Source organism: Sceloporus occidentalis, unplaced genomic scaffold (assembly GCF_023333645.1).
Source record: "Sceloporus occidentalis isolate IW3139 unplaced genomic scaffold, rSceOcc1.0.p SCAF_166, whole genome shotgun sequence".
In the NCBI taxonomy this organism is placed as follows: Eukaryota; Metazoa; Chordata; class Lepidosauria; order Squamata; family Phrynosomatidae; genus Sceloporus; species Sceloporus occidentalis.
Window position 1 is genome coordinate 1,261,288 of NW_028317146.1, and position 22,409 is coordinate 1,283,696.

The following is a 22,409-nucleotide window of genomic DNA, read 5'->3' on the forward strand; positions in this document are numbered from 1 at the left end:
AAGAATAATTACACTGCTGTAGCGAAAATCTAAAATGTGGGTACCTACCAGCCACCTCACACACAGGACGACTTATCCAAACCTCATTAACACCCCATTAAAAAGGACACTTTACTGTTACATACAGCCTCGCTAAAGAAGAATAAGTTTTAAAGTACTTTGTAAGTATACATTCTCTACCAATATAAAACCAAATCAGAGGTAGAAGCTGCAGCTCCACAACTGCCATCCTCCTCAGTGGTCTAACAATTCTTGTCACCGATTGGCTGCTTGATGAGACCCTAGGCATCATTGTCCACCAACTAATGCTGGATCTAACGGGAGTGCATGAAAATATATTCTACCAAGCACATCTATTGCACTGAAAACGGAGGTAGGGGAATGCTTTAGTGGATGCACCACTTAAATGGACCAGAAAAACATGACCAGAAATCACATGCATTAAAGTGCATACAAGGGGTGACGCGTGCCTTCGGCTCCCATGTGGCCAGAACATTCAATGTAAGTGACCCACAGCAGCCGGCCAGGTCCCTCACACATGCACCGTATCTATACACAGATGCATACATCTGCACCCCTCCAAGCACCTTGGGCCCAAGGCCGGTGCCTAGGGTGTGTTGGGTATGATACAGCTGTGGCTTCTGAGTGTGCACAAGGCAATTTAACAGCTCTTTTCATATTCAGTAGAAATGGGCCAGTGTTTTCTGGTAAAAGACACTGGTGTAAGAGCAGACAATTGATTTTTATTTGCGGATGTAACCAACCATGTTTATATGTGTGGACTGTCAAATTATGTTTCCATACTTTAATACATTTAATTTATATAGATACAGAATAGCAGAGATGTGGCCTTTTAGGAGACAATTCCATTAACTTAACGACTTACCTTGCTGAAGCGTGCAATGGCATAATGATTTCTAAGGCATGCTTTAAAAGATATACTCCCTTTCTATACTTACTGTACACAATGCTAAAACAGGACATTTAAAAAAAAAAAAAAAAGCCGAAAAAAGGGAAATGATATTACACTTCCTACCCGAGCAGCCAGGTCATTAAGGAAAGGGTTCGTTAAGGTCACCGCATTTATCTTGATACTCACCAGGTCAATGGCTGGGCATTGAATGGACGTGGAAGTCAACAGCTGGGCAGTTTAATGTCGGCTGCCCCTGCTCTAAAGCCAGGAGTGACCTTAAGAGACCTGTGAGGTTCTACGTCTAAGATGGGATTCTGTTAATATTTTTGCTATAAGCCGGTCTTTGGACAAAGCTCGTCTGTGCCACCGGACAGTAGGAAAGAATCCATTAACCAAAAATCCTCCGCCTAAAACACACGTGGAGTTTGTGAAAAAGAAAACGCTTCTCTGATGTGAAATTACAGGAAGAATTTAGTTATGTGATATATATATACGGTATATATATTTATATATATATATATATATATATATATATGCAAGTAAATGTGAAGCCATAGTTTGTAAACAAAACTTTAATATTTAAACATGATTCACTATAAAAAGTATCAAAAAGGTAAAAATTACTTATAAATTAAAATATTTCTACAACAAAAACACATCCAAATGTTTTCTACATAAGGCGTTGAATAATTTCCTTTGTGATTGCAGATCCAGGAAAAATTTAACTCTGGAAAGAAAAGAAAAAATGCTGTTAGATGGACATATTATGGGAATAGTTTTACAGTAACAACGACAGCACAGTTGAAAATCTCATTAAAATAAAAAGGTACGTATAGATAACATTTTATGATTAGTAACTTATTAGCTGGACCCTTGTAAAAAAATATTCCCACTAAACATAATCTTGATGACATGTGAGGGCCCAAATCATATATAATATATATATATATATATATATATATATATATATATATATATATATATATACATACACACACACCAAAACCCATGCTAAATCACATGGATTTGAGGCTATTTAGGCATACAATAAATGTTTATCAAAGATCTAAAAGTACAAACCTGTTTTCCTTGGCATCTGTCACCATCCCACATATTCTTTGTAGGACTACGTGCCGTGGAGACGGCTGATAATCTCATCTCTTTCTTAATATATTTAAGCATTCCGCTGAGAGTGTCCAGGTTTGTGCAGTCGGAGGCAGCCTCGCATTTATCATCCACCGTGTACTCAAGAGGGTTAAACGAAGAGTCGTTGATACTGTCTGAAGACATGTGGTGCGGCCCATCATTGGGATTCTTTAGCGAATCAGGCAAAATGTTCCTGATATCCTCCAACATGCTTTTGGGGAGATCCAGTGAGCTGAGGTCGGTCAGACTTACATCGCTTGCGCTCACAGACCTTCGTATCTTCCATTCATTAGATGCGTCCAGTGGCTTGAATTCATGAAACGCCTCAGACTGCATAACAGATGTATTTTGTTGTTTGAGGGCTAATGTTCTTTCATACCCTGAAATGTGGGTCTTTAACCTTGTTAACTCAGATTCCTAAAATACAGCAAAAAAGATTTATGAATTAGTCTCAGACATAAGCAACAAAGCTGATATCAATAAACATTATAAAGATTAGGAGCCCCCCTCTTTGTCTTCCTTTACCCGAATGGATCTTCTAGAGCCCCGGCGTCCACCAGTAAGACTAAAGGTTTTCTGATTGGAAAATGAACAGCCTGACTAATAGACAGATTTTTACACTACATGCTACGGCTGAAATACTGGAAATATAAAGACCCGAGGTCTGATAACGAGAGAGAACTCATGAATTGAATGAGAGTTAAGGGAGGAACGTGAAAAGCTCCACAAGCCTTTCAGGGGGCATCAGTAAGACTGTCACAAGCAGTTGGATTTTCTGTGTGTGAATTGGGACTTACACTTAATCAGAGGTCATAATCTAAAACTAGATGGTCAGTGGTTTAGATGTAACGTAAGGAAATGTAATTTACTGAGAGGATGGTTGATAAGGGGAACAGCCTCCCAGCAGAAGTGGAAGAGGAAAATGTAAACATGCACGGGATATGCATAAGACTGCTGAATGTAAGATGAGACTGAGTAAGGTTTGAGTCTTTAAAGTAGGAAAACAGGCAAACTAGATGGGACAAATGATTCTTGTTTGCTGTTAAATTCTGTTTCTATACTACTCTATGTCTGCCAGCAAGACTATCATGTGCATCGTAAGACCTTAACTCACCTTTAGGATAAGAACGTCGTTGGTTGCTTTAATCACCTCATTTCTGGCCTCGAGCTCTATCTTTAGATTGCAGATTGTGTCTTGTGCTTCTTCTAATTCTTGTTTTAGGTGTTCTAGCTGCCAGTGCAAAGAGACAGGCAATTTAAATCAGCGGGGTTTTTTTCTAACTTTAGATATCTTTGTATTATCGTATACTATGCCAGTATCTACTTAACCTCTTCAAAGTGTTCTCCTAAATCTAGATAGTCAAACAGATCTAGATCAGCTCTGGAGTGAAAACAGTCAATGCATTCTAACAAGCCATTCAATTCTATAACATGATCAATTTTATCATTTTCCATATGTTTCCATTATACGTCCATCACTGACAGCAGGCAAAAGATAATCCGGCCCAGGCGGACCTAACTGCATATCTTCTGAATACCGGAGCATACGCGGTGGTCATTTTATTTATTGGGCCCTCCACTAGGCAAACCACTCTCATCACTCATCTCCAACCAAAGTACCGTTGAACGGAATTAAGTTACGTTCTGTAGGCAAATATGTATGGCCTGGCCCACTGCCATTCATATAAATAAATCTGCGTAAATATGTAAGAATATCGGTTATATTTAATGACAACTACAATAAAAGAATTTAAAAGGTTAAGATTCTACTTATTATGTTAGTAGAGTATTATAAGTACTAATGTCCGAAAACTAGGAGTGCCCCAATGAAACAACCGAAAACAAAGCAAAGAGGGTGGGAATTTTCTTTTGCGTATTGTTGGTGTTTTTCTCTCTCACTACCTTCCCCGCCAACCGCTTCCACGCACCCGTCTCCTTTTCGCAGTTCCACTTGTCGTCTTGCCTGTTTTTGTGCTTCTGTCTTGGTTCGCTTCTCCCTACTATTGGCTCTGTTAACCTGGCCTCCCATAGCGCTTTGGCAAAATGGCGGCACCTCGGTGCACTCCCTCACCACCAAGGAGGAATGGGGAAAAGCTGTCCTCATGGTAAGCATGGTACTACAAGATGCCATAAGATTGCAGATAATCCAAGGGGGAAAAAGAAGCGTTTCTGCACCTCTCTTTCTCTCCGAATCCTTCTGTAATATTCTGGCATCTTGGAGTACTTCCACGAAACAGTGGCGCCACTGCGCTCCCCGCAAGAAAAGCCTCTCCCCACTGCTCCAATCGGGGGAAGAGGGTGAGCGTGGAGGCTCCAACCTTTTGCTGAAGTGCTCCGGGTGGCAAGGATAAGGCAGCAGATAGCAGTGAGAAGCTACCAAGAAAGAATACAGAAGACAAAAGAACAAGAACCACAAGAAGTGGAGCTGCAGGAAAGGAGACGGGGACGCAGAAGCGGTTAGCGGGTAGGGTGGGGAAACATTGAGAGAGAGCGTGAATGAGGGCGAGTGAATGAATGTTGTCCAACCAAAACAAAAAGAAAAATGAATCCAAATAGTTATTGGTCCATGTGCAGAACCCTATTATTTATATTGGTACCAACCAATAGTCTTAGGAAAGACCTGGCAGATTGGGAATGTATACCAATGTTCAGTTAAAAGGAGTTTAACAGCAACACCCAGACTGAATACAATCATACATCTGTTACTGGGGCTGAACTAGATTTTTCTCTCTAATCAGACTGAGTGAACATTCTGGTCAAGCTGGAAAAGCAGTAAAATGCACACGTATTTGATCAAGCTATTTGTTCGTCAGGGAGAAGTCAGAATTAAAACAAGGGAAGAGGGTTCTACTCTGTTTAAGAAAATGTGACCTTTTTTTACGGAAAATAAAAGTTTTGTTTAAACCTAGCACCTTACTTATTTACCAATTAATAAAATGGGACATTTTTCTCAAGCATGCTAATTTTTAATAAATAATAAAATGAATCTGTAGGCTGAATGAGCTGTTAAAAAGTAGAAAGTGAAAAAAAATATGGAAATTCCTACCAAAATGTATTACTAATATCGGATAGAAGTTTTGTGCTGTTTAATAGACAAACACCCCGAATCCTTATCATAATGCCTCTTGGTTATAATTTTGGTCACCAGGCCTGACCCTCTGGCTATGGAGGAGAGGGTTTCATTGAACAAACATCACTTCATTAGCATTATTATAAAGAATCAGCTGTGTGGTGTTTGAGCAGGGAAACCTATCCAAAATATCATATGACTGACAGTAATAGTAGCCTCCGGGTCTGCAGTTAAAGGATGGCTAGTGGAATCAAATTTAATAAAAAGTTAAAAAATGATGCTATATATTGCTGTATAAAGAATACAGGGAGAAAAGGGAAAAGTAAGCCAGCCTTTCAAGCTTATGACTACATTACTGAGATCATAATGATTCTTTTAACCAAGACCACTTATGAAGAAATACATATACGATATTACAATTTAAAAAGAGAGCACATTTGTGAGTTGTAGTTTAGCTCTGAAAGTGTCTCAGATGGTGTCCTACCTTTTCTCTGGAGCGGTGATCCGTGTCTTGTGATTCTTTGCGAGCCTCGGCCAGCTGCTGTCGGGTCTCTCGGAGCTCGAGGTGAGTGAGCTGCATGCGCTCTCGTGCCGCCCTGACCTGCTGGCTGAGATCCACGCCGTCCAGGTGCTGCTCGGATATACATTGCTTCTGAGCTTGAAGTGTCTAAAAACACAGGGTTACAGTTATATATACAGTATATATACAAATATACACCAGTGTACACCATTATGTGTAAAGACACAATCGGCATTTATTACGGTATTTTATTTATAGCAGGTATGTACTTTTAAGTTTATATTGGCTTTCTTTTGATATCATGCCCATGTTTTTGTTTTTTTATTAACATTTACCTTTTCTAAATCCCCAATAGTCAGTTGATGTTTCTCGATGTTGTTTTTGAGCTGATGGATCACTTGATCTTTCTGCAGAACCTCAAAATCTTTCTCCCGGAGCTGATTTCTTGATTCTTGCAATTTTTCATCTAAAGATGTAATCTGTGGAAAAGTCGTCAATGCATTCTATATTAAACTGACTTTTTTTTCACGCAATAATCGATCTTCCTACTCTTTATATATAAAGTTATGGGTGATTATGTATTTTTTCATTAACATGTTTTTGTATTAAAAGTCATAAAAGTTTTTCTATAGGGAGTTATAGGGAGACAGGTTAAACTCCTGTGCTACTTTCTGAAAGCTATTTTACCATCTGATCACAGGGCCAACTCACTTGTTTAATAAGATCCTTGGTTTCCAACTCTGATTTTTCCAAAGTGCTTTCCAGTCGAATAATTTTTTGTTGCATTTCTTCCTTGTGCTCCCGGATACTCATGTCCAACTGGGTTAGCTACAAAGTATATCAATATATAGAAATTCTAAAATGAAAAGCTTAAAAAAACAAACATAAGTGAACATATGATATGGATATAAGCGACAATAGATATGGAAACGGTCTATTGGCAAAGTTTCAAAACTTTTTCTTTCACCATAGTGATAAAGCTTCTTTTTTGTTTGCATCAGAAGCACAAAAAAGGAGTATATATTTTTATGTCATACCTGTGTAGCTCGTTGCTTCAGCTCCCAGTTTCTGTCCTTTAGTGCTTGATCCATGTCAAGTATTTCATGGTCTCTTTCCTCCAGTTCCCTTCTACACGTTCTATAAAAACAAGAGACGTTTAATCCTCCAAACAGTAAAATTCACAAGTGAAACACACTGGTTAGGACACTAAGTGCACCAAAGATGATGATAATTCTCACTGCTGGTTTGGTGCCTAGGTAGTCTAAACGATACAATGGTCTTAGCGGATATTCGGTACTAAATGTGTCATCTCTATATTATATAAAATTTCACTTTTATTCACAAAAATAACCATATAAGATCACCAATTCTCTACACGTAAAACATATACCCTGAAATAACTACATAGAAATATAGGGAGATCAAAATAAAAATCCAGTGGTGTCTAGTGGTATTACTATAAATAAAATGCTCCCTCACTTAATAAGTAGTAAGACTGTTATTCAGGGACATATTATTGCGACTGTCCACCATAGGTCCCCCGCATAAAGGGACCTCGGCAGGGAGTCTTATTACATATTTTGTAAAGGAGCAATTTAGATATAGTAATACACTAGATTTGTATTTTTATTTTGTTCTCTGTTTCTTTAAATGTAATTTTTTTCAGGGTATGTGTTTTTTTGTAGGGATTTTGTGGTCTCTTACTGTAACTTTATTTTTTATGAATAAGAGTGAAAGTTTATATAGAGATTGCATATATATATATATATATATATAGTATCTAATATTAGTTTTGATGTCATGAAGGTTACTCCTGGATGTATATCTTCTTATTGAAAAAAGGTGGTTGTTAATAACCCTTGCCTTAGCCATAAAGCTTCTGCACCTGCTACACTAGACGTGGCCATCTGCGCACACGTTCAATAAACGCCCTGGTTTTAGTATCCAATACAGATAGCAAAGAGAAAATATTAAGCATCGACTGGATTGAGACACCAAAGCAAATGTCCCACCACATCATACACTGCCACCTGAGTAATAAGGGGGATGTAGATCTGCTACATTGTGGAGACGTCACATAGGGGATAAGCTGCCTTCATAAGATTCAATTGTTTTTGATTGATAAACGCTTAATGTGACCTGCTCAATGTGCTTGCATACAAACCCTTAATCTGTAAATCCATTTCTCAGTAAAGGACCGTTTTGGATCATGACTTGCCTAAGTTCTTCTGTTAGACCTTGCACGATTGCTTGCTTCTCCTCCAGGGATAAGTGCGTTTTTGTCAACGTCTCCTGAAGCTCCTGTATTTGTCTTGCATTATCCTGCAGTTGTTCTTTCATACGCTGTATGTCGGACTCCATCGCACCTTGTATTTTAACAGTATTCTCTGCACCGTGTAATCTCTCTTCTAACGCGGCCACTGGAAAAAAAGTTGGGTTAAAGAAAAAAACAAAAACGCAAGATATCAAAGCTCCCTTTTAATAGTCTCTAAACATTCATTCATTCATCTCCACCATTGTTAAAAGGCACCAAATATACTGCTACTATAATTAGTATAATCGAGTTGAGAATGAAGAGTCATTAATAATTTTCGGTATACAAGTGGCCTTGAGTCCTCTTCCCACAGGGGCAGGTAGAGGACGGGCCTAAGATAGGTGTACCTAGGTGGAGGAATTTGGCCCTATGGACCAAAATGTCAAACACTGAGTATGGAAGAAATCTTGAGTTTTCCCAATTATGATTGTCAATAACAGCAAAAGTAAACCCAGATACTTGGTCTCCATTACAGAGGTAACTATAAATCATGATTAATGTCTTACAGTGATGACTTTTCTTCTCAAGTTCCGCTTGTGCTTTTCGCCAGTTCATCTCCATTTCCGTCAATGTGTTGGACTTTGTGTCTGCTTGACACCTGGCAGATGCTAGTTCCCCCTCCAACTGTGTCAGCTTCTCCTTCGAACGGTCTAATTCAAACTGCACCTGCCTGAACCACAAACAAAATAATCTGTGATACACACATAAAAGCAGCTTTTATCCCAGATTTTAAGCAACAGACACAGCGCTGAATGAGCATTCCACGTGGATTGTGTTAAACTCATTCAGGCACCTGTGGCCAAGCAGATACCTTAACTGTCTAGTTTACACAACCGTTTGGCCACAGGTGCCTGAATGCGGCTTTTACCAAGTGCAAAATGTTTTAAAGGAAAGCATATTTTTTACACAGACAATTTAACAATTGAGACACAGGTGCAATTTAGATCCACAGTTATATTAAATTGTGAGATACGTTAGATATTTTGCTGCGTATAATATCCAGCCACTCTTCCAGCATTAGGAGTAAGGGACCCACATTTTTCTAAATGTGTACGAAAAGAATTCTGAACACGTTTGTCCCGCATAGGCACCGTGAAAGTGAGCAAACATGCTTTTACGGCAGAAATGTAGTTTATACTACAGACATTAACAGGTTTTATGAAATTATCCTAAAAGACGGTGTTTGTAATGCACACTGCAATTATGCATATGCACAACTAAAAAGTACTCGGCAAAACCAAACAACACTTTTGTGAACCTACTTGAGGGTACTGCAAAGATCAAGAACCTGCCGAGTCTTTTGGTTTAGCTCCTGAGTGGCGGCAGTGAACTTGTCCCCAGTCTTTCTCATCTCTTCTTCTGACTTACATCTTTGCTTCTCCATTTTGAGTTCAAGATCGGACACCTACGTTTTTAAAAAACGATTATTATTACACGTATGTTCACGCGGTGGTGCGCGCCTCTGCAGGGTAACCTCACAGCAGGACAGGACATGGAGATTTCAAAATAAAGCCCCTTCCTTTACTCTACAGCCCACTAGACACAGGCTCCTGACGTCGGAGACTCTCACATAGAGGGTATACAATCACATGGAATCCGCCAACCTGGAGACTTCTTTTCACACCGGTCTCTCTCTCAGCTTCAAAACTGCGGCACTTTTGAAATGGATCTACTGTATCTGTACAGCTGCTGTCTCTGAATTTTAAAAGCCCACCTTCCAGCCCTCATTTGGAGGCTTTAACCCCTTGGTGCCTTGTTAGGGAGAAGTGCTTACACACTCCCATCAGTACTTGTGGATTACTATCAAATATACCAGTAGGGTTTGGGAAATTGGCCCGGTGTGGTGCTTGGGCACAACCCTCTCTCTCGCTGTCAAGACTTAAGACCACTCTGGCAGCCAATATAATTCTCTAGCATACCTGTGATCTATAGGCTGAGGGCGCATTCTGCATCCCAATACAATCCCAATGGAAAAGTTATATTTGGACAGAGACAACTATTTTAGTGGAAGTCTCACTTCAGGCAAACGCCTGAAGATTTCTTTCTAAACCGAGCAGTCCCCGTTCCTGATTAGTGCTGTACCTGCTTTTCTAGCACCGACTGCGTGTCTTCCAAGTCCCCAATCCGTGAAGTTCCCTGTTGCAACATCTGCTGCTGCCTTTGGAGGGTTTGTTGAAGACGCACATTTTCTTCATTGGTTTCCTGAAGGTTCTGCGATCGGAGTTTGACTTCCTCCTGTAACCGCTGCACCTTGGTACATTATCCAAAAACCTAGTTTTAGTTTTTATTCACATCACTCTAACTATTACTGCTTCAGTATTACAGGAACAGGGTGTAAGTTTCTTAATACTACTCCATCTTTAATATTGGCTTTTGATTCTCATTCTTTTTCCACTGATTACTTAACAAAAACTCTCTCTCATCGTTTTATTTCATCTGCTTTAGATATTCAGGATAAATGCTTTTAAAGGCCCCCTCCCCTTACTATTGCACAGAAAATTAATATAAAAGTGCCACAATGCTAGACTAAGAAGTTTACTCACGAAAGCAGCAGTTAACAGGAACGTATGCAGGAGAGTTGTGGTTTCAACTTACCATGCCTCTCAAAAAGCCATCCCTGGCTATTTTTTTGGCAGAAATTCAGGGCTGAACTGTCCCTTTAATTTGAAGTCACATTCTCTTATCGCTATTTTTTTCACCAATATGCACACAGAAAAAATGTATTCTTAATGTATGTGACATAATGATGGACTACAATATGCCTCGGTATAACTGGATTATACAAATAAATTATGAGATCTAAACAAATCTATTTAGAATATTAGCCATTCACAATAAAATGTACGGAACAATAGCTACCCATAGCTCCTAGTGTCTGTTAACAAAAACATATATATGTAACCTATTCAAAATGTTAATTACCTCTTCTGATTTCCTCTTGATTTGATTTTCAAAGTTCAATCTGTTTTCTTCTAATTGTTGCAAATATAACAACAGTTCTTCCTTACATAGGGCGAGAGCAGACTCAAGTTGCCGGACCTAACACGGAAGAACAGACAGAAACGTACAGTAAGTACAGCAGTCATTGCTGAATTGCAGTAGTTATTGCTGTTGCCGGCTGCTATGCGTGTTTCTGTTACCCGCTGGGGGTAAAGTGAAACTTTAAAACACTCACCTTTTCGGTTTCCTCTTCTACCTGATTCTCGAGTACTTCCATTGCATCTTTTGTGTTCTTTGCCTGAAGGTCCAGCTCCTGGCAAAGAAAGTCCGTTTAACAATAGAAATGAATGTGCAAGTTTTATATCGTTTTAATATTCTCAGTTTTACCGGCCAGTGAAATAAGATATACTAAAAGTCCTGCATTATCCATGATTACAGGAATTAAAAACAATTACAATTCCCATTCATAGAAATGATGTCAAAGGGACACTCTAGCCATCATATGCACTTAAATCCATTTGATAGCCAAGAGGTCTCTACGTTTTCGTGCAGCCCATTGCAAACTTGTGCATTCGGTCCTTTCCCCAAACCTCCTGCTGTCTGCCGTGCGTGTAATATACTTACTACCCATTGGCTGCTTCAATCAATAATCAATAGCCCAATTCCAACTGCTTTTTAGCATTTTTTTCAATATTTCAATAGTAACTATTTTGTACAAAAAAGAAGGGGTATGCGATAGACCAATATAATGTTTTCCATTATCTTTGATCACTCTTTGTACAGACCCCAAACTGTTTCAGTTGTTACAGTTAAATAGTAACACGACAGCACATAAAATCATACGCACCCTTCTCGTTTCAGCGAGGATATGATCCAGAGATTCCAGCTGCCTTTGCTTTGATGCCGTGTCTTGTTGCAAAGCCTTTATTGTGTGGTCTTGTTCTGATATCTGAAGATTCTTTACATCCAACTGACACTGAAGCTATAAACAAATACAAATCGGGGAAAAAAAAGAAAGAAATTTAACAATATAGACTGTGCAGGTACATCTACTGCAGTATGGCAATTTATAACTACTGTATATATATATATATATATATATATATATATATATATATATATATATATATAAACCTCAACACAGCTCCAAACTTCTAAGCTGAAAGCAACTAATCCGGTGTTAAGAATGAGGTGTTATCAAATACAAAAGATGCCTTCAAAGAGGGTCTTTTTTTTAAAGAAAAGAAGAACATACAGAGTTATAAATAATAGAATAAACATTAATATTTTAAAGCTTCATGATCAAGAAGGAATTACAATTCGAATAATAGCTTAGTTTGGGTTTTTTGCCCTCTTTCGGATCAAAAGCAGGAAGGATAAGTAGAAGGGTAGAACTTGATGTACTTAGGGCCCCCCCCCAACATAAATTATTATGTTACTAAGATGAACTTCTACTGAGTCCAGCCTTCTTCTGGTTTTGGAGTCATAATGAAAACTATTGTGGTATGCTGGTTCCAATTACTAATAACTAAACATTGCTATGTTGTATTTGGTGAAAGCCAGTTAATTGTAAAATGCAGAAAAACCTTCCAGCTGTTCAGACAAAATAAACTTGGTGGCATAATGAACAAAACCCAAGGTAGCAGAAGTCTTGACTACCAAAAATCTGTCCAAAAACACCAGACCTGGAAATGTTTGGTTTATACAGTCGCTAGAGTATGACTGATTTAAAAATGTACGTTATCACAAAATGTTAATCTTACATGCTCAATTTGTTCTTGCAGCTCCTTGTGTTGATCCAAGTGGATATTTTTGGACCTCTCAAATGCCAACAGTACCTCCTGGTGTTCTTTACTTATGGTTTCTTCTAAATGATATATTTGTTCTTTATGGTTCTGAAAACATATGAAATATACAATATCAATATTACATAATGGTTTGAGGCTGTTGAGATAGACAAAGATTATTTAAAACAGAAAGCATTGGTTTATAATATGGAAATAAGAAAAATCATAATAAAAAAATAATGACAACACTACTTTTTATAAGTTATCAGGAGAATTTACACTGAACAATTATTTTTGGAAATCATTTCATTTTTTAAAGAAGTTAAAAACAAACAATCTTAGATTCCCTTTAAAGGGAGAAGTGTATTCCTTTATATTATTATTTTACACTACTATTTTGTTCCAAATACCAATCTATTTTTGTGAATCTAAATAAAGCACAGAAATCATATACCTGATTATAATGTTTTTTGAAAACAAGTCCCATACATCTATTTCAAACAACAAATGAGTCCACTATCTACAGAATGCATGCAGATTACCATGAGTTCTTGTTCTAGCTCTGTATTCCGGGTTACCGCCGTGGAGTAAGCCGCTGTCCTTTCTTCCAGCAGCTTCTGGATAGTGGAGATCTTTAGAGCTTTCTGTGATACCTGAAAAACATAGAGATAAATGCCTTATCATAAAGTGTTTTGGGGCAGAATATAACACTTTTATTACTTGCATCAAGAAAACTATAATTTTTACTCATTTTACTCTCTCAATATTTTCTCTGGGGCAACGTTATTCTGGCCGGTAGTCGGGTGACTCAAGGGGTGGCCACTGGTTGCTTCTGCTTTATATAATTTTCCGCAAGGGGCTCAACATGTGTTTACATTTATAAAGATCAGTTTGTAATGTTAATGTTAATGGACACATATGATTGTGTGGCCCCAGAGCTCAATGTACTTGGGACTTCTTGTGAACACTTACTTCTTGTTCTAAAGCTGTTGCTTTTGAAGCCCTTTCCATGAGTTCTTGTTGTATGACTTGGAACTGGCCGGTTCTCTGGGCCATTGCAAGCTTGGCGTTGATGGCTTCGGTCTGCGTTTTACTCAGCTTTTCCTGCAGTTCCTTGACACGCGCAGAGAGGCGCTCTTTATCTGTTTGCAACTGATCACAAATACTTTGGAGCTGCAGATGCCTCTTCTCCTCTAAAGAACAAATCCAGAAAAATGAATGACAAGAAAAATAATAAGTATTTCAAAATTCCTTCGAAAAAGCTGGATCTCATAAGTGATTCTAGCTTTTGGTTGGGTGGATAGTGAACTGCATGGAATAATACTTAACCAGATCATTTTAAATACAGTTTGGACTATTCACAGGTTTTCGTGTGACTTTTTATTGCTTTGTGATAACAGCTGGTCACTACTAACTTCCGAAAGTAATACGCTTTACACTCAGAGTGTGACCTGTGAAGACTAATCCGTATATTTGGTAAAGAAAAAAAAGACATTGCAAGCATATACCTACACACCTGAATGCTGCGAGATTAACTTGACTGGTTCGGTGTCCAGCGCTTGCAATGCAACATTCCCCTTGTAATTATCAGTATTATGCAATCTGGCCTGAAGTTCTTGATCTTCTACAACTTTAACCGGCGACTGTGCCCTGGGGAGGGGAAAAAGACGCATGCTTGACAAATTAGTTGAAACATGGCGGCCGTCACATTTGCATTAAGCTCCTTTATTTGCATGGACAAGTACCTAAGGTCTGCGTTGACACGTTTGCTGGCGTCTGCGGAAGAGCCGGAGATTTCATCAGCTGAGTGTTCAGAATTTTTCTTAAAGACAAAATTGTATAAAAGTTAAAACATGCACACAAATCTTTATTAAACTTTGTGTATCTACTCGTTGTGTGGCTTTTGAAAATCAATCCCCGTAGCACATTACTAGACTCTCATATGTACTGGGCTATTATCATTCAATTATATAGCAGCATCATATTCAGTGCTGCACAATGAGGAAATCGCACAGCCCTGTACAATGAGGAAATCGCACAGCGCTGCACAATGAGGAAATCGCACAGCCCTGTACAATGAGGAAATCGCACAGCGCTGGACAATGAGGAAATCGCACAGCGCTGCACAATGAGGAAATCGCACAGCGCTGCACAATGAGGAAATCGCACAGCGCTGGACAATGAGGAAATCGCACAGCGCTGCACAATGAGGAAATCGCACAGCGCTGGACAATGAGGAAATCGCACAGCGCTGCACAATGAGGAAATCGCACAGCGCTGGACAATGAGGAAATCGCACAGCGCTGAACAATGAGGAAATCGCACAGCGCTGTACAATGAGGAAATCGCACAGCGCTGCACAATGAGGAAATCGCACAGTAATAGTCGTACATAACAACGTGGACTTTTGGAAACCAAAAGGTGAGGAGGCGCCTTGTCAAACCTAGACCAATCTAGACCAAACTACAGTCAAGTCACAACACACGTTTCCTATACACCTCTTTAATGGGACATTTAAATGCAAATGAATAAATGTGCTTGCCAATTAAAGTCTAGTCCCCATGGATTTCTCATGTATATCACTCTGTGGACCTAATGGTATTCAAGACCACTTCACGGTAAGAGAACAATTCTCTCAAAAAGCGAATCTAATTTGCAAAGGTCGGTGTGTTCTATTTTCAGAGACTCAGATACTTGCTTATTGCTTAGAGATAAAGGACGAGACAAAAATGTTGATTGATTAGGTACGTCTTTCAGTTAAACTGATTCTCGCTATCATTAGAAGGGTTCATATAACCACTAAATTAAAAACCAAGAAAGAATGGCAAATGCGCGATAAACCTACATTGATTTAATTGCAGTTTTACTGCTGTATGAGAAGGCAGTTAATGAATAAAAGCACTACAAACACTCCGGTGGAATGACAGGAGACAGAAGTTGATGGTGTATATTTAAAAGAAGGTGTCAATTATAATGACACAAAAGGTTTGCAACAGGGGAAATATTTGGGGTGGAATAAAAACATATAGCTAATGATTTAAGTTAGTTAGAAGAACGGTCAAGCGTATTTTGATAGATTTTAAATGTAGAACAATGCCCTTGGGGCCTACAAATCCAGAGGCAGAATATAGCAGAGGCACTTGGACTACAAAGTAAGCAGGAAAAGATACAAAGCATCAGAAAGAAAGCAAGCAGGCTGTTGAGTTGTATATTTCTAGAGCTGTTCTATGTTTCTAACAGTATATGCATTGGGTTAACACATTTAAACACGGTAAAGACTCAAACCCTATCCCGTGATTTCTAGTTCAACATAGTGGCGATATTTTATGTTTTATTGATTCATTTGAATTCCTTGTGTATGACAGAGAAGCTGCTCTCACCCAGTGGTTGCAAATGAGAAGGTCACAAAACTCACCGTCCGTACTTTCCCATAAAATATACTGAAAGAACGATGCCTTCCTCACCTGCTCCCGGCTCCTTGAGCCTGTTCCAGAGTTCGTCATTCCGTTCTGAACAGCTTGTTGATTGATAAAGTCTTTCAATTCTTTATTCTCTTGCAGCAGAACAGTATTTTCCTTAAGAATTCTTTCCTTACTTTCAAGTTCATGTTCAAGTTTAAGAATCCTCTGATTGGACTGAGTCAAAAGAGAAATGAGTTCGGCATTTTTTCCCTCCACGCACATCTGCTTTTCTTGTTCTTTATTTTTTTCTGATTTCAGGATCCTAAATACCAAAACACAATTAATATCAGTAACTGTAAAAACACGTTCGGTCAGCAACGTATGTCAAACCATTGACAGATTTCATTATATAGGTTAGACGTATTTCAGCTCAAAGTGGAAGCTTACATTACATTAGACAAATGAAAAAGTTGCAAAACAGCGGATATCATTCCAGTGGTTGCCATTGCGATATGACCTATTAGTTAAAGATCTTCTATACCTTACAAGCTCCTTTGTGCTTTCAAGTTCTTTCTCCAACATTGCATGTTGATCCTGAAGATCCTTTCGCTCCTTTTCGCAGTTTGTAAAATTCTTGTTGATCAACCCTTCTTGATGCTTAAACTGAAAAAAAAATAAAAAAAGAAAATTGTCCTAGAACAGGTGAAAATTTCGTATCACATTTCCCGTATGTTTATCGACAAGCGATAATTTATTAAATTTTTTCACTGTAATTTGCGATTATATATATATCTATCTAATATATATATATATATATATATATATATATATATATATATATATATATATATATATATATATATACACAGTATATTTAACAAGTTGACTAAACCTCTCTCATTAACTCACCTTTTCCACTTTCTCGGCTACATTCTGTTGGTACTGCTGAAAAGCTCTGGTCAGTTCTTCAGCATTGAAAAGTGCCTCATTCCTCTGTTTTTCTGCCCTAAAAAATATTTACACATATATTTATTTATTTGCAACTAGAATGCTTCTGCGAGAAAGGCATCAGAGAGCTACAAAACAGGTTGGGTTGCATTACCAAGCAGCGTGGTTTGGCCCATAAAAGCACCAAATTGTATATTATCGGGCACAGCGATCAGGAGATCGAGGAGGAAGCAGGAAAACCTACAGCTTCTCAATCAAATGAAAAAGACTTTCAACACACACAAGTCAAAGACTTTAGGGTTCATTCACTAAAGTGTGAGTTCATAGGAGTGTTGTATTTCAGCTGCTTGACTTCACTATACATCATGAAGGTCCATCCCCAATAAGCCTTAGCTGCAGGTAGAGCTTGGCTACCCCTGTATAATGCAGGTAAATCAGTGTGATTTCTTCAGTCTCTACAAGCACAACTCTCCTGCCAACTCCCTTTAGTGAATAATTGTGGTTGTACTCTTGTTTCACCTTTTGCATTGCTTGTTGGATTCATACAGGTCAACTTTCAGCTTCTTCACCTCTTCTCTGAACTTTTGTAATATACTCTCCTTTTCGGCCAATATATGGCGACTGTTTTCAAGTTGCTCTTCTGTTTTCCTGAGACATAATTTTGATATATATTAATAAAAAGATAGCAAAATATAAATGACGGTGGCTTTCCCAAGATTGTATTACATTCACAGCTTTTCCTCTAAACGCAGCAATTAATATCCACTATGGGCTAAAACTGGAAGATCATTTTCCCAGGCTATTTCAGAATTCTCAAATTTGCGAGATAGTATTAACCAACGTATGGAACTGGCTGCTTCTGGGTCCACACACATGGTAAGGCAGTGTGGCTTAGATTCATGCTTGGGCCCCTATGTTAATAAGGGTTTTTTACATACAAAGCAGAGAATGTACTTAAATAATTCATCTGAAAGACTGCTGAAATGAAGGCAGCTTTCTAAGCCAGAACATCTATTAATTAGATAATAAAGACATTTCACTATAGCCCTAGATCTGTATATTTAAAAAAAAAATACTCAGGTTTAATCTGAATTTTAAACAGAAGACAAAGCTAAAAAGAAAGATATTGTACTAATCTAAAAAAGTCTGGATTTTATATTTTTACACACTTACCGCAAAGCTTTCTCATTAATCTCTGCTTCAGCTTCTAAACTCACAACACGCTCCTCGAGTTCTGGGACATGAGAAGTGTGGGCTCTGAGATTAGTCTCCAAAAAACGAACCTAAAACACACATTTATAAAGAAATTGACATTAGAAAGGGAACAAAATAAAGAATACACAGAATCTAAATTAAATGTAAAGCTGGGTTACTCGCGTCGAAGCGCGTAAAATGTAAGGATCTACTCTCACGGCTAACTAGGAGCTACAAGCAGAGGTTTTTACGGGAACCCCTTTGGAAGCCACATTGTCAAATAGTATTTTCCTACAAAGGATGGCAATTAAGATCTCCAATACATTCAGCATGATTTTTAAATCTATAAATGCAAATAACAACCAAGATTTATTCCTCCTCCCACCACCCTCAACCCCTATGTCGAAATGCTGCAGGTCAATTGATATACAGTTTACAGGACAATCATAACTAGCGACATAGGTATCTTCCATTGCTCCGCTCCCAAACCACATATTGGATGTGTGAATTTACTCCCCCTTGACATGGCTTAAATGAAATCCATCTCAAAATACTGTACATACCCGTGTTTTGGACTTTATTAACTCAGCTTGAACCGCCTCCATTTTATTTATTAGCGATTGGTTTTTCGAGGACAGGGATGCATTTTGCTCATGCAGAGAATTCAGTTTTAATCGTAACTGGTTGTTTTCTTCTTCAATGCTTAGGAAGGACACGGATTGAGATGAGAACGCCTAGAGATTAAAATGACAACAAATCCATCAAAATATGGAAAGAGCAAATTCATTTTTGCTTGTGATGCCTAATAATAGTAATAAAAAAAGAGCGATAAGGCAAAGACTGTAAAAACATTGCAGGTTATGCATTGTTTGCAATCTACACTACAAACAAATATTACCAATGTTAGGAACCACACTATAATAACACGTTATGATAACCTTATTACTTTAGTACCATTACTTGGTAAATCAGGAAAATATGACATGGTCTCTTATAAGAGGCTACTTAATATACAGCTGAGTGGAGTAGAGACAGCTGACCTGTGGATCTGCAGATTCTATGGTCTAGAAATCCCTCCATGTCAGCGAAGATGGACATCCAGAGCAATAAACTATCTATAGACAAAGTAGTTACCATGATCTCCCTCGATCTGATACAGCATAAGCATCTTACATCAAATATGAAGGGGTGCAGAGTAGGCAACTTTGTAATTAAATCTGTCCTTAACTCTGCATTGGATAACACATGATCATCGTTTGTGGTGATGCCGTATATACCTTTTCTTTTGTTCTCCTCAAGCAATCTCTACTATTTCCGGGTACTTTGTCCCTGCGTTCCCTCGGCTCAGGATGACCAGTCTGCTCAAGATCTTCCATCGTTAGGCCCAGCGGTGCTCTCTTTAATGAACACTTAGAACTGCTGTTGAAAAATACACAACAGAACGTGAATATTTTAAGTTATGTAAATGTAAACCACTTATTACAATATACATCACTTTCAGCAATAGATTAACAAAAATAATATATTATGTTTTTAAAAAAGGTAGACCTGCGAATGTAAAAAAATGCATTATTACTACAACTAGGGTGTACAGCGGTCTATTTCCACTTCTGTCACGTTCTACGCAAACCCATTAAATATATATAATCTTGAAAATGTCTCCGCTATTTGTCACTGTGCAATTTAACAAAATTTGTAGAAAAGGTGATTCTGGCACAGTTTGAAAAGTCATCTTATTACCATAGCAACCAATGAACTAACCCTGCTGGATGGACCATTCCAATGGTTGTCATGTTGACTTTTTGAAAACAATTTGCACCAGAATTATTTTGCCGGTAACCCCACTGTACTCCGCCATAAATCGACGTCTTGGTCATTCATAGCTCTCATCAAGAATCACGCATCTGACACTTCCCACATCTTATTCTTCTATCTCCCATTAGAGGTCATATGAACCAAATGGTTATTAATGCAGTGTTTATTCTGAGGCTTTAATATTCATTTTTTTTAGCAGCATCATGTAGGACGTCAAACATACCTAGCCAACTGGTCAACCAAGCTCTGTAAACACTGCTCTGGATGCACTGATTTGCTCTTTGATGTCCTAACATTTTTCATTAATGGTGCTTCTTGCTGACTTTGGTATTTTTGCAAATACGGCTCCATTCATTAAATCTGTATCTGTTGGAAATATAAAGTAAGGTCCTCGTAAAACACTTAACACGGCAGGAAAAATACGCGTCTTGCACTAACATTATCTACAGGTAGTTCTAATACAAATTACTATAGTATCAGGATTCGCAATGTTCTAGAAGGAACCTCTGCATCAGGGAATAGATCAACGACAAAGACACAGAAACCTACTTGCGGCTCTTAAGAATCACAATGACAGTGGTTGATCTCGTGTCCCAACACTAACAGCCACATAATAGTTCTGAATTAAAATTTTCCATCTTGGGGGAATTTGCTAAAATGTTTGGTCAACTCAAGGAGTAACCGACCAACAGCTCAAACTCAAGGAAGTTCCCTCAACATCTCAAACCCCAGAGAATCTCGCTTAAATGCACAAAGCATTCCAAAATGTAGTAGCCATTGAGATCAGGGAGACTGAACATGGAAGACACTGGTTGGCGCTACTGGTTGGCGCTACTGGTTGGCGCTACTGGTTGGCGCTACTGGTTGGCGCTCCTCCACCCTGCCGTCGGCTCGGTTGGGACACTTTTCTTATGGTTCCTCAGAGAAGATAAAGATTTTGCTCCATAATCTATGACTACCCAGTGTCACTCGATTCCTAGAAACCCACAAGGACTCACTGAGCAGGTCACAAGAAAGTAGGATGGTATTCACTGTCATGACCTACCATGTTCTCTAGTGCAGGACAAACATACCATGCCGGCAAAAGACATATAGCTCCCAACCGTCCTAAATTTGCAGAAACAGTCTGCTATGCAATTCTCAGGATTGGCAGCAGTTTCGCCGGCAAAGGGTCCAAAGCATGCACGGTGCAGGGAAATGACGAACCGCGAAGGATGTGACATTGTCATCTGCATTATGTTAGCAGATTGCCCCTGATACGGAGACCTTTGTGTCAGGGGAGCGGGCTACATCTGCTCATTAATAACACAAACTCATTGAAAGAACACAAAAGCTTCCGTCTGAATTTAATTTCACTGTTTAGTGAACAATGAATGAATATGTGTCTGTAACCAGCCCAGCAAGCCCGATCATAATAATAATAATAATAATTTATATGTAATTATACTTGACGAGTAATTAAAAATTAATCATTGTGACTGTTTTATTTCACTAACCTGGACATATGAAAAGTTACGTCAAACAATCATAAAGGCCGGCAATATTTACCAACACATACCTTTAACTCATCAGATCAGACACAATCTACCCGGTTCCTTTTAAAAATCCTCCATAACACGATCCTTACAACTTCCACAACAAATATGGCTCCGCCCAAACGGACACCTCAATTCCAGGAAGCCGATTGGATAAAACAATGTGACGTTTGCCTCCCGCCTTAATGACAAGCCTAAATTCTCACTCGGTCAGTTACAGATTCTTTGACAGACGCCGTAAGATCTCTATGGCGACAGAACCCCTGTTTGTAAAACTTTATTGACACCCGCTAGTCATAGTCGAAAACATGAATATGAATAGTGGCGATACCTTCTATGCGCGTTACGTGGGTACTATATCTAATGTACCGCGAGTACAAACACGAGCATAGATATCATAAGGGGCGAATACACGAATTTCTACTTCTTATTGTAATTTGCATTATTGAGGGTTGTTTTTTTTAAAGTGGAAGGAATTAAAAAGACATTTAACGTAAACACCGCAGACAAGAATTTCAGCCGAGACGTCTGAAATACCGCGCGTTGTGATGACTAAACATTTTGGGGAGCGCGGTGGTTCTCTGGAACTTGTAGTCCGGAAACGCAGTAAAGAAATATGTTTGACAGCTCTGTGGACTTCATTACCCAGAATCCTATGCAACCCTTTCTTTCATTGAAACCCCTGTGTGTGTGTGCAAGGAATACCCTATGATAGAGGGATCGACCGTAGTTAGCGGGTCGGCTTTGTACCGATCATCGCTGCAGAAACCGTATTGAATGAAAGCCCGTTGTAATATGACCGCTGTTGCTCACACACTAGGAGTGG

General features: G+C 38.7%; 1 protein-coding gene across 1 annotated transcript; it reads right to left on the bottom strand.

Moving 5' to 3' along the window:
* Positions 1-1,634: 1,634 nt before the first annotated feature.
* On the bottom strand, positions 1,635-20,399 carry LOC149279432 (cytoskeletal protein Sojo-like). Its single transcript, XM_089501208.1, has 28 exons — positions 20,272-20,399; positions 19,511-19,652; positions 18,797-18,967; positions 18,213-18,322; positions 17,559-17,687; positions 17,001-17,097; positions 16,633-16,754; positions 16,155-16,413; positions 14,436-14,512; positions 14,205-14,340; positions 13,663-13,881; positions 13,233-13,343; positions 12,667-12,798; positions 11,751-11,885; positions 11,139-11,216; positions 10,886-11,002; positions 10,823-10,828; positions 10,046-10,207; positions 9,226-9,368; positions 8,470-8,633; positions 7,868-8,069; positions 6,687-6,786; positions 6,361-6,477; positions 5,985-6,128; positions 5,614-5,796; positions 3,174-3,290; positions 1,994-2,476; positions 1,635-1,640 (listed from the first exon to the last, which is right to left on the bottom strand). The coding sequence occupies exons 1-28, from the start codon at positions 20,397-20,399 to the stop codon at positions 1,635-1,637; spliced, it is 3,990 nt and encodes a 1,329-aa protein (XP_089357334.1).
* Positions 20,400-22,409: the final 2,010 nt, after the last annotated feature.

Coding starts and splice junctions, on each gene's coding strand:
- LOC149279432 (XM_089501208.1), bottom strand. CDS start 20,399: ATGGAGCCGTATTTGCAAAAATACCAAAGTCAGCAAGAAGCACCATTA. Junction 14,513..16,154: donor GCTCAAGGAGCCGGGAGCAG/GTGAGGAAGGCA, acceptor TTTGTCTTTAAG/AAAAATTCTGAACACTCAGC. Junction 5,797..5,984: donor CTATTGGGGATTTAGAAAAG/GTAAATGTTAAT, acceptor CTGTGTTTTTAG/ACACTTCAAGCTCAGAAGCA.